This window comes from Mus caroli, chromosome 1 (assembly GCF_900094665.2).
Source record: "Mus caroli chromosome 1, CAROLI_EIJ_v1.1, whole genome shotgun sequence".
NCBI lineage: Eukaryota > Metazoa > Chordata > Mammalia > Rodentia > Muridae > Mus > Mus caroli.
In genome coordinates, this window is record NC_034570.1 from 146,784,764 (window position 1) to 146,801,529 (window position 16,766).

The 16,766-nt window shown below is 48.6% G+C and overlaps 1 protein-coding gene across 1 annotated transcript in view; it reads right to left on the reverse strand.

The window, feature by feature from the left end:
- Positions 1 to 6,537: 6,537 nt before the first annotated feature.
- The window catches only part of Fam163a (family with sequence similarity 163 member A), an 80,218-nt gene continuing 69,989 nt past the window's right edge, over positions 6,538 to 16,766 (reverse strand). Inside the window, exons 3-5 of the mRNA XM_021175430.1 lie at positions 11,896 to 11,917; positions 10,504 to 10,723; positions 6,538 to 9,867 (exon numbers count right to left, since the gene is read on the reverse strand). Of these exons, the coding sequence (XP_021031089.1) occupies positions 9,454 to 9,867; positions 10,504 to 10,596 (507 nt within the window). The 5' untranslated portion in view covers positions 10,597 to 10,723; positions 11,896 to 11,917 and the 3' untranslated portion in view covers positions 6,538 to 9,453. The remainder of the gene's footprint in view (positions 9,868 to 10,503; positions 10,724 to 11,895; positions 11,918 to 16,766) is intronic.

Consider the following 16,766-nt stretch of genomic DNA (forward strand, 5'->3'; position numbering starts at 1 on the left):
AAAAAAAAAAAAAAAAAAAAAAAAAAAAAAAAAAAAAAAAAAAAGCTGGGTGTAGTGGCACAGGCTTGTTACCCAGCACTGAGGAAGCTAGAGACACACAAGATCCCTGGGGCTTTGATAGCCAGCCACCCTAACTACTTGACATGCGCTGGGCCTCAAATAACAAGGTGGACTGTGCCTGAGGAAGGACAGACAGACAGATGGATAGACACACACACCAGAACAAAAGAAAAGTTTGCTCTGAGGATGTTGCCGAACCTGAATTAGTGGGTAGAACCCCAGGATCCACCCCCTCTCCAGTCCCTCGATGCTCAGAATCTAGTGCCGCACACCACTGTCTTCCTCAGCTTGGGCCAAAGTGTTTCTTGACTAATTTCCTATTTGATTGTTGTAATTTAGGAATATGTATTTTCAAGAGTTAGCATATCTTAAGAGCATTTGGCTAGCCACAGTGCAGATGAATGGGTCTTCTTTGCAGAGAATGGGGCTTCTTTGTTTGTTTGTTTGTTTTATTCGAGACAGGGTTTCTCTGTGTAGCCCTGGCTGTCCTGGAACTCACTCTGTAGATTAGGCTGGCCTCGAGCTCAAGAGATCTGCCTGCCTCTTCCTCCCAAGTGCTGGGATTACTACGGGCGAGAATGGGGCTTCTTAAACCCTGTCCAGTTACCTACAGTAGAGGAGCCATGTGGTGGTGGTTTTATTTTTGAGTGTTTAAGTTAAAAGGATAGTAAATGACATATGTACCCCCAAACACAAACTGGGTAATAGTCGAGTTTCTATATAATATATTCAAAGTTGAGAAGATTAAACACAGCAACAAACAAAACAAAACAAAAAACTCCTAAGCCCTGCTATTCAGATAGCCTTCAGCAGACCCGCCAGCAGCAGTGGTGCTGCGAGTGGTGGACGTGTGAACTCTCAGGTTCCAGGAATGACTCAGTGGCTGAAACTGCTTTCTGCTCTTCTAGCAGACATCCTAGTTCAATTCCTATTGAGCACATTTGATGACTCACAACTGTCTAACTCCAGCTTCAGGGGACCTAACATCCTTATGTGTGAGAGTGCATGCGCGCGCGAGCAAACACACACACACACACACACACACACACACACACACACACGTAAATCAAAGTAAAGTAATTTAAAAAAAAAAAAAACCAACAAGCCAGATGCGTTGTTAATTTAGCAATGCTATGGGATTATTTCTTGAGATGTCATCTCATTTGGATTGACGCTAAAATCTGCAAACAACAAAAATAGAGAAGCTGGGGGCTGGAGAGATGGTTCAGGGCTTAGGAGCACTCGCTGTTCTTACAGAGGACCTAGGTTGGTTCCTGGTTAGTCCTTTACTCTGTCAGTCTGGGAACTATAAGGAGGGGGTCTGGGGCACAGATTGGACAGAAGTCTGGGGGGGGCGGCAGTGGGAAGTGAGATAGTCGTATGTGGATACTAATGGACGTCTTTTGCCTGGGAACCCTTATGTTGTGGCCTGCTTGAGTCCACTGCCACCCACCCCACAGTTCAGATCTGTGTGTTCACAGGCTGGGGGAAGGTAATCCCATCCCACTGTCTAGCAAACAGCCGGGCACTCCCAACAAGCTGGCTGCTTGTTTTCTTGTTTTCTGACCACGTCTTGTGTCTTGGTCCCATACCCATGGCTTTGTCTCTCCATTGTGAACTCCCTTTTCTTCAGTATGCTGCCTGCTCAGGTCTCCCCACGCCGTCTCTCAGGGTAGGTTGAAAAGCTATCTTCCGGCCTTTTTTTCCTTTGGAATGTACTTGGAGCCGGGTTTATCTTAGAAGATTTCAGTGGGGAGTAGAGATAAAGACACATCTCGTCCAGCCTTGCTTTGAGCTTACAGGGCTCCATTCTTCTGCCAGGACAGGCAGAATAAACCTAGCTTAAAGCTTGTTTTGTAGAACTAAGTAAAGTAATTCTAACATGAGTGAGTGATGGCGAACGCCTTTAATCCCAGCACTCAGGAGGCAGAGGCAGAGGCAGGTGGATTTCTGAGTTCGAGGCCAGCCTGGTCTACAGAGTGAGTTCCAGGACAGCCAGGGCTACACAGAGAAACCCTGTCTCGAAAAACCAAAAACCAACCAAACAACAAAAAAAAAAAACAACCGAGTTTTAGGAGCCATCAAAAACTTTGGAAGGCTAGTGGTAATGGCCGTTCAATACTGTAAGTTCATGCCATGGGATCCTATGTGCACTTCAAATTGGCTTAAAATGCATATTTTGTGTAATATTTTTTTTCTTTTGCCACTACAAAAAGAAAACACTTTTGAGTTCATACAAACTGTGCTGCCTAGCCATATTTTTTTTCCTTTTAAGGTTCTCCATTAGTTGCTACCAGTTCCTGACTCAGCCTCCTTAGCAGTAGGGCTGAGAGGAAGGGAGGAGGGATTCAGGTCAAGGAGGAATAGGGCTGGGGAGGTTCTCAGTAGCCAGAGGCTGCATCAGAGATGAAGTCTGCATCTTCTTCATCTGGAACTCTTAGGTGTTCAGAGGACCTTAGAAGATCATGGTGAGGGTTCTAGTTTAGGGTGTTTTGGTTTGGTTTGGTTTGATTTTTCGAGACAGGGTTTCTCTGTGTCTATGTAGCCATGGCTGTCCTGGAACTCACTCTGTAGACTGGGCTGGCCTCGAACTCAGAAATCCACCTGCCTCTGCCGCCCAAGTGCTGGGATAAAAGGCCTGTGCCACCATTGCCCGGCCCTTTAGTTTAGTTTTAAGATGTTTATTTGACCCAGAACACAATCCTCTGGAGAAGAGCGCTGCTCTTTTGTTAGTTTTAGGACTAAATGCAATTCCCAATAGGTCAAAGAACCCTGGGTCAAGGCAAAAGCCTCGGGCCGTCCCTATGTGGATGAGCAGGAGTAGACACAGGCAGCCAAAGGCCTGAGCTGGAGCCTGAGACCATCTGCTTGGGCACTTGTGTCCTTATGTTCAGACCCCAAAGGGAAGGCGACCTTAGGCCCTTACTCAAGGTGACCTAGCCACCACACATCTTGCGACCATCCCTATGGAGGCAGGAACTACCACACCCACTTAAACTCTGGGCGACAGTGCTTTTCAACTCCCAACTCTGCATGGGTGGTGTGTGGTAGGAGGGTTCCATGGTGACAAGATAGAGAAGTGTGATGGCCAAATGTTTCCCTGGGGCCTGGACCAAGTATCCCCCCTGGGGTCTGCTCATCTTTGGTAAAGGCCTGGCACACCCAGGACTGTGGGAATGAAGGTTATGGAAGGAGGTGGGACTTCGTCCTTGGTCCAGGCAAGGGTCTTGGCAGGACGGTCGTTGCCTACACTTTGGGAACAATGAAGGGCTACTCAAAAAAAGAGTCGATAAGAAACCATCCTCCTTAATCAGAATTGTGCTTGTCCTAAATATATCAACATGTTTCCTAAACAACCTCCCTTAAACGTATCAAAATACTCCCTGAACAGTAATGTTGCAGATCATCTACAGAGTATAAGCACTCCACAGTGTTGGGATAACCCTTGAACAAATTCTGCCAGGCTCCTGACCAAGGAGCTCTCTGCTCCCCTAAGCCTTAGAGGCTAAGGCTTGCTGAAATCCCCTGTCCCCCTGAGTTGACCCTCCAGCCCTTTCTCCCCTCACTCACTTTGCCAATTAAGTCTCCCACTATCACCTACATCCAGAAAGCCCAGGCAAGTTAGTTTCTAAAGATATAAAACAGACTTGTCTGAACAAACAACTCCAGGGGGTTGTGGGGACTGCAGGCTTGCAGGTAGGCTGGGAAGTTCCATTTAACTTCCCAGTTCCCATGGAAACTCCAAGTATTTCCATCCCCTTTGGTAGATGCCCTTTTCCTGCAGTGTTTACTCCCCCAAGCCCCAGTTGCTAAGGTGCCTCAACAGAACCGGTCTGTTACTATTCTCCATCCCTGATTGGAGGGACTCCATCCCTGACCTTTGGTTGTTTTTCTGGACTTTAGAGACCTGGTTTCTCTGAGCAGCTCTGGCTTTCCCGGAACTTGCTCAATAGACCAGGCTACCTGGGAACTCAGAGATCTGCCTGCCTAGGCCTCCAGAGTGCTGGGACTAAAGGCACTGTACTCTCACTCCCAGCTGGGACTAAAGACATTCAAAGCTCGTTCTCCATTCTCTAGCCTCCAAAGTGGCGGTGCCTTCTCACCCAGTCCTCCCACCTGTGATACAGGGCGTTGCCTCTTTCTCTCACTTCCTTCTTCCCGCTTAGGTCTGGACAGAGCAATGGCCCTGGGCCGGAAAAGGTCAAAGACTATGGGGGGTGGGGGGGGTGTGGGGGGAAGGACTGCACCCAGATGGTTGCCCTCTCCCCCTCCCAAACTTGAGGCCAAACAGATGCTTGAAGAGCAGCCCTGTCTTTCAGGGTGAAGAAATAGTTTTTTGTTTGTTTTGGGGTTTTTTTGGTTTTGTTTTTGTTTTTTTTGTTTTTCGAGACAGGGTTTCTCTGTGTAGCTCTGGTTGTCCTGGAACTCACTCTGTAAAACAGGCTGGCCTCGAACTCAGAAATCCGCCTGCCTCTGCCTCCCGAGTGCTGGGATTAAAGGCGTGTGCCACCACGCCCGGCGCGAAATATAGTTTTTAGCTTAATTAATGTATACCAAAGTTATTTGCAGAGCTCGCTCGCTGTCTGCACCAGCCACTATCTTTGGCTGTCTCCTGCTGCTTAAAGAATCCTCCCTTTCCCTGACAGTGTAAACAAATTCAAGACCACCCGGCCCCTTCCCTATCTGCAGGGACAGACTAGTGGACATAAAGGCCACAGCTGCCAGAAATGACTGTCCTTGAGAAAACTTCCCTACCCCTCCTCAGTCTGAATTCTGAGGAAAACTACAAACTGCTTTGACCTTGCTGATTGCTGACTACGTTTTCTGCCAAATTAGAATTATACTGTTGCTTTATTAGCCAATAATAAAATAGCTGTGTGAGCCCCTTCACAAAAAGTATAAATCAACTGTATTTTAGACAATCGGGGTTGACTCTCTCTGCGAGATTGAGCAACCCCACGCGCCTCGGAATAAAAACCTCTTGTTATTACAGCGATCTATCGCCAAGCTGTGTTTCTGGGGGTTGCGTTCTCTATACCTGGGCCCTGGGGGTCCGACAAGGGCACCCCCAGAGTAATGGGGGTAAAGTGCCACAAAAATGTGCTTCAGGCTCCTTGGTTCTCAGAAGTGAGCCCCTCTAGCAGAACAGAGGCCAGCTGTTCCCCAGGCAAAGCTGAACACTTCCGGTGATTCCAGAGAAGGGCTGTGGCGGGGCCAGAGGTCTTAACAGGAATGTCCTGGCCACCAGCTGCGGCCCACTCAGCTGTACTCATAGCCCTGAGGTGGGGAGAGCTATGCATTCATACTCTTGTGTGACACACATGCAGACACGCTGACTGCATCCCTGACCTTTGGTTGTTTTTCTGGATTTTAAAGACCTGGTTCCTCTGAGCAGCTCTGGCTTTCCCGGAACTTGTTCAATAGACCAGGCTACCTGGGAACTCAGAGATCTGCCTGCCTAGGCCTCCAGAGTGCTGGACTAAAGGCACCATAATCCCCGCTGTATCCTGGCCTCTCCCCATCACATTCAAAGTTCCTTCTCTGTTGTCTAGCCTCCATTCCAGCCTCTCTTGTTTTTGTAGGCTCTGCAACTGTCTCCCTTCTCTCCCTTTCCCATCAGACACAAGGCTGTTTGTGTAACGCTGTTAACTCTTCTACGAAACAATGAATTGACTCAAAAAGTAGAGAGGAGGAGAAAGTACAGGCCTGGAAAGGCAGAAGTCTGTACTGCCCCGCAGTGAGTTCACCATCTTGGGCAGGACACCTGTTAAGAACTACCAAATAAATACTGTGAAGTTTGTGTTTTGGACAAAAAAGTCACATCTTTTTATCTCCCCCACTAAGTAAGACTTTTATGCAAGCATTTTAATAGCTTTTCCACCCAGTTAAATATTTGTTTACGCAAAGGCCCTGCTGTTTTCTGGGAATGCAAAGGCCCTGAGCTATGAGGGGGCCTTTTCTCTCTTGGAGCAATGAGCCCTTCCCTCTTGCTCCTACAGTTCCTGTACACTAATTCTTTTCAGACAAGCCAACAGAATAGGCCCGCGAGGATCTCAGGTAATGGGAAAAAGAGTCACCCCTTGAGTGAGAACAAAAACCAGAGGTGCTTCCTGTCTGGGTGTGTTCACTCTTCGGAGTAGTATAGTTTTGATCTGTAGTAAGGTTTGCCTTGCCCAGTCACTTGAGATGGAATTGGGGTATCTTTCTCTGCAACCCAGAACTTATCTCTGGCACACTTAAAGCCCCTTTTTCCCAAGACACAGGAAATGTTCCCAGGTTGTGATGGCTGACCCAGTAAAGAGAGTTCCCTTGCTGGGTCAGCTTTGTGAGAGCTCTGTTAATGTGTGAGCAGAAAAGGAGAGGGAGTGCATAGATTTTGGATGTTTCCGGTGTTCAGATGAATATTCATTTTAAAGCCATGCACCGTTGTCCCACCCCCAGGTAAAGAGTGGAAGGCAGACCCTCTGGGGTTTCTATTTAAAATTTCTCCTTTATTTTGACATTCGCTTGGTTTGTGTTCCAAGTTATCAAAGATACAACAAGACAAGAAATCTGCAGCAGGAGGAGCGGAGTGATGTGGAGAAGGATGGTGGAGAGGGCTGGCTATTCCCCGGGCCTCCCTTCTCTGCCTGTTTAGGGTTCCGTTTGAAGAGTGTACAAATTGTATCTCATGGTACAGACTCAGCAGCTAATGGGACAGAACAGCCGAATTGGGTGAGCCTCCTCTCCCCCAGGATGGAAGATGCTCATGATGCTACAGTGAAGAGTGAGGGGGTCAGGTGACCTGTAGCCAAGGTGGGAACCTGCGCCTTGAACAATGTGGGCTGAAGGGCAGTGTGTATTCCCCCTCCCCTCTGATACCTGGGATCCAGATTTTGAAGTGTGGCCCTGCTGGAGACACAAAGGCAAAGAGTGCTTTATACCCAGAGCCCATAGTAGGAACGTGGCTTACAGATGGCTGGGTTCTCTTGGTTTACCCAAAGGCATGGGTACGATGGCATTGTTATCTAGGGTGAAGCTGTGGGACCACAGGAGAGCAAGGCACTGGGCTGGTAGTGAGGAAGTGGGGAAAGCTGGCAGGCCCTGCAGCAAATCAAAGGGTCGCACATGCCCCAGGATGAGCAGATGGGAGGGACTAGGTGCACGGCAACTGCAGAGCCATCCCTCTGCACCGGGGAGGGAGAGGGAGAGGTTAGCCCTCCTGCTGAGGCTCCCAGGGCAGTACTTGTGCCTTTTGAGGTTGCTCAGTAGGGAGTTGAACAAATGTTTTTGTTGTTTTGAGAGGGGTGTGTGTCTCAGGTATCCCAGGTTGACCTTGAACTTCTATGTAGCCAAGGATGACCTTGAACAACTACCTCCCTCTACCTCCCCAGTATAGAGGTGTACCCTTCACGTTGGCTTTTATGCAGTGCTGGAGACTTGAGGTTTTGTGCAGACCTGGCTTTGTGCAGGCCTGGCAAGAGCTCTATCAACTGAGCTACAGCCTTAGCCCCGACAGCAATTCAAATGATTTTGTCTTCTAATTGTAGGTGCTTCCTCCTAGCACCCCTTTTGTGGTTTCTAACCCACAACAAATGTCCCTGTACCCAGGGGCAGTCAGCAGGAGAGTCCACCCAGCCCTGGCCTGGATGAAGGCAAGAGGCTGATGAGCAGGTCTAAGACGTCTCAGATTTGTGGAACATTAAGGGACAAGCTTTTCTTTCCTGGAGAAAAACTGGATGTCTGAGTGAAGACACCTGACTGGTCCCAGGAGCTAAGAAGTGGACAGAACATGAGCAGAGAGTGTCTCCTGCTTCTTAACTCTGTGTTCATTATTTACAGTTGGACATGTAAGATGCACCCTGCCTTTGTCAGACCGACCAACCAACAGTCAACAAGATTTCAGGAGAAAAACCAGCCCACCCTCCATAGCATTCCGAGACTCTGGAATGTGCAGGCATTAATTTTTAGAAATGGGGACAGCGACCCTTGAATCACGGAGGTAACTGGAGAACTTATAGACATACTAAAAATACAAAACAAACAAACAAACAAACCCAAAACTAAACTACACTAAGCAAAACAAAACAAAAACAAAAACCCCATAAGGCCACTGCTAGATGAAAAGTGGGAGGTGTTGGGACCTGAAACAGCAAAATAGCTCATTACCAAGAGGCAAGCATAAAATCTAATTACAAAGACACAGCCAACCTTCAGGAGATCCCCCCAAAACTCAGAGGAGAAGGCCACAGCCCCTTGTGGGATAAAATGTCCTGTTAATAATGTCACATCATAGATGGACACTCATGGGATGCACCAGCCTCTCGAGGAGCTTATGCAGGTATGTGGGAACTTAACTGTGGCACCATTGCCTCAGTTCCTGCCTTCTGGTTGCCATGGAGACTGGCCACTTTAATTGCCTCTAGGTCCAGTTGCTAAAGGGTCAGATTTTTCTTACTTGTTGGTACCCTGGACCTTTCTGCTCTGCAGCTCCTGAAGGAGGCAAAGCCACATGGCTGTTGGTGGTGATGGATATGAGAGGAAGCCAGCCCCCACCCCAGGAATGGGCATCCTCACACCCTCAGAGGGGTGAGTCTATGTGGCAAGGCATGGAGGGATGGGGCGAATCAATGTGATCTATCTGTTCACTGGACTTCTAGAACTATAATGATTGAAACCTGGAAAAGTTTCTCTAGCAGGGGGGCATAAGAAAGGACTTGAAGGGGAGACAAAGTTATATAGACTCTTCTTGCTACAGTCCCCATAAGCAGTCGTGTGTTGTGGTGCTTAGCATCCATCAGTTTGCTGTGTTTCATGAGGAGGGACTAGATTAGCAGATGTGGTGTTTCCAGAACTCAATATTCCTATCAGAGCAGGCAACCCAAGTAAATAACAGAGTGTAAACTAGCTCATGTGTGCATTCTAGCAAGCAAACCCCGAGGGGCTCCGTTAACGCCCTTTCCTCTCTCCTCTCCAACTCTGGGATGTCTAACCCTCACCCTTTGTGTCCGTTTCTTTTAGGTCTGCCCACCTCATCTCCCAAGGTCTCTGAAAGCCTCCCTAACCTTTGCTTAGCTTTCCCTGGTGCGTCTTTACACAACCCATCAAAGCAAAGGGTTTGGGGCTTCTTGGAAGGTGTCATATAGAGCTTGATTGTCAGAGAGAAAATCCCCAGAGAGAAACTGGTGACATTGCAGACCTATCAGGTCCCTACCTCTGGGCCACAGGGCTGGCGACAGGTTCTGCCCTGGTCCTCAAGCATTTACTTGTACACATCCTACTGTACCTCTGCTATGGAAGCCAGAGAAACTGATATGGTTTCTGGGGGAGAGGGCGATTGGAGCGTCCCCTCTAACACTCCACTGCTCCTGCTGGGACAGCAGTGTTGGGTGTGTGCAGATCAGGGTGAAAGGATTATACATCAGTACTAATAGCCCTTGGATTAGTGAAGGCCTCATGCCCAGAACTTGGCCAGGTTACCGGGTAACTCTGTGGTGCTGCCAACTTGAGGGATGGGGTTCCCCCCTCTTTGTAGTGTGTAGGGGCGAAGGAGAGCCTCTCGCCTCCGCCCCCGTTGGGCACCATGTCAGCTGTCCGTATGTAAAAGGGGGTGCGGTAAGGGGAGCAAGTGGTACAGTGGCTGGCCACCCCACACGGCTGGCTGCAGGACTCGCTGGTGAGAGGTGCCAGGCCGCCTCTGCCGTCCAGGACTTGGGAGCTGCAGGCATTGCAGGCGGGGACTCGGGGATGGATGGAAAGGCCGTGTTCCTCCTCTTCCTCTTCCTCCTCAGCATCCTCGCCATCTGTGCCCTTCTTGCAGCAGTAATACTGGGGGTGGGGAGGAAAAGGGATGCTTAAGAGGAGGTCTAGCTCCCCCTCCTCCATCACTAGTGAGTGTACACAGGAACAAAACCTCCTCCGTCTTTTACCGGGGACCTCATGCAGGCCACTTCGTTGGGGAAGGGAAATAGGCTTTAGAACTAGAGACCCTCATCTCACAAGCATGGACTCCCAGCTTCACCAGGCCAGCACTTCTCCCTTTTGCTCAGTGTGTCCTGGTGGGCAGGGGGAGCAGAGTGGGAGACACATCGCCAGGGAACGCAAAGCCAGGGTTGGAGGCTGCTTCAGCAGCTCTCAGTCTCCCAGGGCGGTGACTTTCCTACCAAGGCCACCAATCTCAGAGGTGAAAGGGAGAGCCCTGAACCTTTCCAGGACATTCTGGGGTGCCTCTGTGGGGTGCAGAAAACGTGTGTGTGTGTGTGTCTGTCTGTCTGTGTGTTGGGGGGGGTGATGAACAGCTTCCTTCTGAACACGCTCAATTTTCAGCCTCCTTCACTTATACTCCATATTCTATGGCTTTGGGCATTATTGCCTCCAAAGCGGGCCTCCAGTTTCTGCCCCCATCGAGGAGAAGTGGCTTGCCTGTGTCCCTCCAGCCTCTGACCACAGGCCCACGGTACTGACCTGGAGCCTACAGTAGCACAGAACAGCAATGATACAGAGGAGGATCACTGTAGCTAGGATTCCGCCAGTGATCACAACCGTTCCCGCTGTCATCCGCCCGGCGCCCCATCAAACTCTGCAAAGATGTATGCCGGTAAGAGAGGAGTAGTTGGTCCACATTCTCTGCACAGCAGTAGACAGGAGGACAGGAGCTGAGTGAACCCAGGCCCGCACTGGTTTCCTGAAGGTAGAGAGGACTTGCTATGCTTAACCCAGAGTGGGGTGGGGCCCTTGGCTGCAGGAGGGAAAAGACAGAGAGCACTGACTGCTCCATTTCTCCTTGTGTCATTTGGTTTCTCTCTTTGCCTCCTCCAATACTATTGTTACTATTGTTGTTGTTGTTGTTATGTATATATGCATGCGGGGTATATGTGAAGACCAAAGGACAACCGTGGGTGTTGTTCCTATCATCATTATTATTATTTTTGTTTTGTTTTGAAACAGGGTTTCTCTACGTTATTCTAGCTGTCCTGGAATTGGGTGAGTTCAGGCAAGCCTTGAACTCACCTTCCTCTGCCTCCCAAATGCTGGGATTAAAGACATACCCCCCCCCCCCCCCCTTCTCTCTCTCTCTCTCTCTCTTAGACAAAACCTCTTACTAGCCCAGAACTTGCCAAGAAGGCTAGGTTAGATGGTCAAGGAGCCCCATGATTTGCCTGTTTCAGACTCTCATCCTAGGATTACAAATGCCCGTCATCACATCTGACTCTTTTTAAATGTGAGGTCTAGGGAGCAGACTCGGGTCCTCTTTGGAGACTGAACCCAGGTCCTTATGCTTGCAAAACAAACCCTATTATTCCTCCTCAGCCTTCGCCTCCTTCATGACTTCCTGCTCCCGTAGCCATAAGAAGAAATACCAGAAGGGCTTTGTCTGTGGGGAGTTATGCTAAGTATTCCCCATTTCCCACAATGCCTCAGGAGTCATCACATTAACCTTTTGAGACGGCTACTCACTATCCATGTTCTGCACATGCGTCACTGCCCTGAGGCTTTGACCTATTTGCCTGGAATTGTACCTAGCCTGGCTCCCCCTACAAGCCAGGCTCTGTATCACTTCTCTCTTGGGGACAAATATCACTGGCTTCTGAAACTTTGGGGACATGAGCCCAGAGAGAGCTGGCAGGCAACATTCTGGATCCAAGAAGGCCATGACTAGGCTAGGAAAACTGGTCTTGGTTCTTGGAGTCAAATGAGTAGGACAGAAGCAGGTTGTGGGTAAGGCCATTCTGGCCTTTGGCAGGCCAGTGAGAGGTGGTTTCTGAGCTTCCAGGCATATGGGGACCCCACCCACACCCCTGCTGGACAGTGGTGGCTTCATGGCTTGAGGATGGAGGGAGGATTTCAAGGACTTACATTCAGTGAAGGGAGCGATGACCTGTAAGACAGCAAAAGGGACAGAGATATTGGGAAGAGAATGTTACTCCTGACACAGCACTTGGATGTTCACTGTTACCTCAAACTCAATACCCACAGGAAAAAGGCACTATTTTGCTCTAAGTTGTCCCTATCTGTCCTGATTCCATTGCAGCCTGGCCTCAGCTGCNCCCTGCTTACCAAGCCATGAATCCTGTGTGGTCACCTGGATGAAGGGGTATCCATTCCTTCACTCAAAGGTACCATCTGCCCACCAGGTGCTCCTAGAAAGCCTGCTTCTTGTTGGGGTTGGTCTAGTGCAGCTATGTATTCAAATGCTAAATACTGCCCCCCCCCCAAATCTGGTTGCTCACCTCATGAGGAGATCATCGCGTATACCACGAGATGCTATGTAACCGTCCTCCCCAAGTTAATTGGTCAATAAAAAGCTAAAGCCTGTGATTGGGCAGTAGATGGGTGTAGGCAGATGTAGGCCAAAGAGGAAAGATGAAGAAGAGGGGAGATGGAGAGGAGAGGAAGGAGCCATGAGGAGATGGACCATGAGCACGTGGCCAGGAGAAACAGCAAATAACAAGGGACATGTGGCTGGGATGTAAGTTAGAACAGCTCCAACATCTGCCCGATTGAGGCTTAGAGCTTATAAAGAAAATAGCTGAGTTGTGTGTCTTTTATATAGGCTAGCTAGAATCTATCATTGCTTTTACAGCTTCTACTGCATTTAGAGGTACCAAGCAGCTTCGCTGCTACAAACCTGGCTGTGAAGCAACAAGGGGTCCCCTGTTCACCAGGAGCCTAAGGAGTGGGAATTTGCATTTTAAAAAAGTCTCAAGAGATTTATTTGCACATTAGTCTGATCAGAGGTGCCACGCTGTGCTGGCTGAACTATCTCAGAGTCTTTTGATCGTCTTTGGTCTTCTGTCCCCTGTGCCAGTTCAGGCTGAACTGGTGTACTGGCTTCCTAACAAACCTTCCTAGGCTTGTGTGTAAGACCCATGCTTTCCACTGTCATTCCGCCTTTCTTTAGCCCCTCCTGTGCCTGCCTGTGACTCCAGCATCTTTCTGGCACTGCCTGAAAATAGATACATAGTTTTAAGTTGACTAGCTTCTACCAAAATAAGACTTGAAGAGTGGAATACATGGATAGGCATTGCGGTCGGTCGGATTCAGAATTGGGACAAGAGCTCAGGAATGGGGCAGCCAAGTAAGGCTGCTTGGTGCCTTGAAGGATGTGTAAGATCTGAATACATGGAGAAACATGACCATGTACCACCAGAGCCCCTCAGGACTTCCCATCACCTCCAGTGTCAAAGGCTCTGCCCTCCCCAACTGCAGGCTCACCACCATTTACCTTCTTCTCAGCCCCCATTGTTCCCTCAGCTGAAGCTCCCTGTAGCAGTCCTGGCTCTTAGGTGTGTGTGTGTGTGTGTGTGTGTGTGTGTGCGCGCTGATTACTGAGGAAGATGCCTCCCACAAGTCTGAGATGAATCCTGTAAGCTGAGAGAAGGTGGTGCTGATAGAAATGAAGCAGTCCAGGGGTTGAAAAACATGGGGGGGGGGGGGGGGGGGGGGAGGGGAGGGGGGGGAGAGGGGGAAGGGGAAGGGGGGGGAGGGGGGGGGGAGGGGGGGGAGAAGGAAGAGGGAGGGGGAATGGCTGGTGGAGCAAGGCCCTGAGAACTAAAAAAAAATCTGGGAAGGTTGGGACACACTGGGGGTCGGCATGAAGTAGACAAGGTTTGTTGGAGTGTTGTTCTTGTGCAGTGGATAAAGACTATTCTTGTATTATTCAAATGTTGATGAGAAATCAACACAGAGAGTTGAGTACCCGCTGACTTTGGTTTTCTCTCAGTGTTTTGTAAACATTCTTCTTCACCATCCTTGGGTCTATAAAGAGCTTATCAGCCAATTAGCTGTGCAGAGGAAATGGGAAGGTTGGACTTTGGATCCCAGCCAGGGGTCCCAGGGAGAGAGAAGGAAATGAAGGACCACAGGAACAAAGATAGACCATGGGGAGGGACTGGGAGGATTTGCCAGGAGATAGCTGGGAGAGAGAAGGCACATGGACCAGAGCGAGCCAGGGTGATACAGATTAAAGGTCCTTTGGCTGGGAAGTAGATAGCCTTAGAGTTGGGATAGCTCAGAACCTGCAAGCCTAGGTTTGCAGCTTGTTAATTAACTTAATAGACCTTTGTGTCAGTAGTTATTTGGGAACCAGACTGGGCTAAGAGGCATAGAAATTCCCTGCAGTTACTCTGGTACAAAGAGGGTGGAAGAAAAGTCCCGAAGACTTCGAGTTACAGGGCTTTAGAACAGAAGAGGAGCTGAGATTTGATTCCTTTAGAGGTGATGGGAGGTCCTGAGGGGCTTTGGTGGCATATGATCATCTTTTTCTACTTGCTCAGAGAAAGCTGATCCTTCAGAGCGCCAAGTAACCTTCCTTGGCTGCCCCATTCCCGAGCCCTTGCCTCAATTCTGGATTCTACAGCAATACCTTTCCATATTCTACTTCTCAAGTCTTATTCTAGTGGGTACTAGTGAATATATATATATATATAGTGAATATGTGTGTATATATATATGTATATATATATATATATCATATGAGTGTTTTGCCTGTGTGAATGCCTGTGTACCACATGTGTGTACCTGGTACCTGAGGAAGCCAGAATAGGGTTTTAGATCCCCTGGAATTGAAGTTACAGATGGCTGTGAGCTACCCATGTGGATGCTGGGAATTGAATCAAGATCTTCTGGGGGATAAAACAAAACAAAACAAAACAGCAAGAGCTCATAATTGCGGAGCCATTTTTCTTTTGATGCAAAAATACCTTAAGCCTTCTACTAAGTTGTATATTGCGGGGGTTTGGGGGGTTTACTGCCTGAGATTCAATAATAAAGACATGGAGACATCGCTATGGTATATACCTGGACAAACAGGTATGTTAGCCTGTTTGCTAGGGCAGTCTCTCAGCTACACATGTCCCTCCACCAGGCCTCCCTGACCCACCAGGCCCTCCCAGACCAGGCCTCCCTGACCAACCCCTGCTCTGCTTCTGTCCCTTTGCCCCAGCTCCTATGGTAAGCAAGCTCTTTATCAAAAGTCACATTCCTTTCTCCTAGAAAAAAAAAAATCTATTAGCGTAGTAGGAGAGACTCTACAGTCTACTCATTGTGAGCAGGACTAAGCCCAGTCCAAATCTCAGCGTTGCCTCTTGGCAAGATTAAGGGCAATGTGACTTTCTGTGACCTCCCCCATGACAACTTTTTAATATGATAATCTTAGAGAATTCACTTTTGGGGCTTGTAAGGAAGTGACAAACATTTATATATCCTGCTGGCACAGTGATTAACAATTGAGAATGCTGAGGCACACTTTATTTACTTTTCTTTTTAAAAAATTGGATATTTTCTTTATTTACATTTCAAATGTTATCCCCTTTCCCAGTTTCCCCCCTCTAGGATACCTCCTCTCCCATTCCCCCTCCCCCTGCTTCTATGAGGGTGTTCTTCCACCCACCAACCCACCCACTCCCACCTCCCTGCCCTTGATTCCCCTACACTGGGGCATCTATCAAGCCTTTATAGGACCAAGGACCTCTCCTCCTATTGATGCCTGACAAGGCCGTTCTCTGCTACATATGCAGCTGGAGCCATGTGTACTCCTTGGTTGGTGGCTTAGTCCCTGGGGGAGTGGGGGTGGTCTGGTTGGTTGATATTGTTGTTCCTCCTGTGGAGTTGCAAACCCCTTCAGCTCCTTCAGTCCTTTCTTTACCTTCTCCATTGGGGACCCCGTGCTCAGTCCAATGTTTGGCTACGAGCATCTGCCTCTGTATATGTAAGGCTCTGGCAGGGCCTCTCAGGAGACAGCTATATCAGGCTCCTGTCAGCAAGCACTTCTTGACATCCACAATAGTGTTGGAGTTTGCTGACTGTATATGGGATGAATCCCCAGGTGTGTCAGTCTCTGGATGGCCTTTATGTCAGTCTCTGTTCTACACTTTTTTCTTTCTTTCTTTTTTTGTTTTGTTTTTGTTTTTTCTTTTTTTTTTTGTTTTTGTTTTTTGTTTTTTGTTTTTTCGAGACAGGGTTTCTCTGTATAGCCCTGGGGGTCCTGGAACTCACTTTGTAGACCAGGCTGGCCTCGAACTCAGAAATCTGCCTGCTTCTGCCTCCCGAGTGCTGGGATTAAAGGTGTACGCCACCACCGCTTGGCTGGGACACACTTTCATAGCCGGTTGATACAATATGTGTGTGGGTAGTTGTAAACTGTCTTATATTGTTTCCCACACCTGCTGCTCCAAACTCTATACATTGTGCCATGATACACAACTTAATAAAAGTTGGGAAATTGGTTCCCAGTAACACGTCACAGGCTGACAGTTATTACTTTAACTGACCACTAGGGGTCAGCAAGCTACAACTTTTAATTCCACCTGCAAAATTGAGCATCTCCTTGAAGGTGGATTTGGCTTTGCCCAGATGTGTGCTAGGCCTTGTTTCTGGTTCCTGAAGCATCTGGTTGGTAGGTGGGGGGAGGAGATGAATCTCATGCTGGAGAGACTTTATATGATGCCATGATAAGGTCAGTGAATGTCCCCCTCCTTCCATGTCCCCTAAAACATGTAAGGCACATACAAAATGTGTACATGCCAAGGCTGCTAGCAAGACAGAGGCTTTCTTTTTCCTTTCCTTTCCTTTCCTTTCCTTTCCTTTCCTTTCCTTTCCTTTCCTTTCCTTTCCTTTCCTTTCCTTTCCTTTCCTTTCCTTTTCTGTCCTGTCCTGCCCTGCCCTGCCCTTCCTTTCCTTTCTCTTTCCCTTCCTTTCCTTTCTTTCCCTTCCTTCCTTCCTTCCTT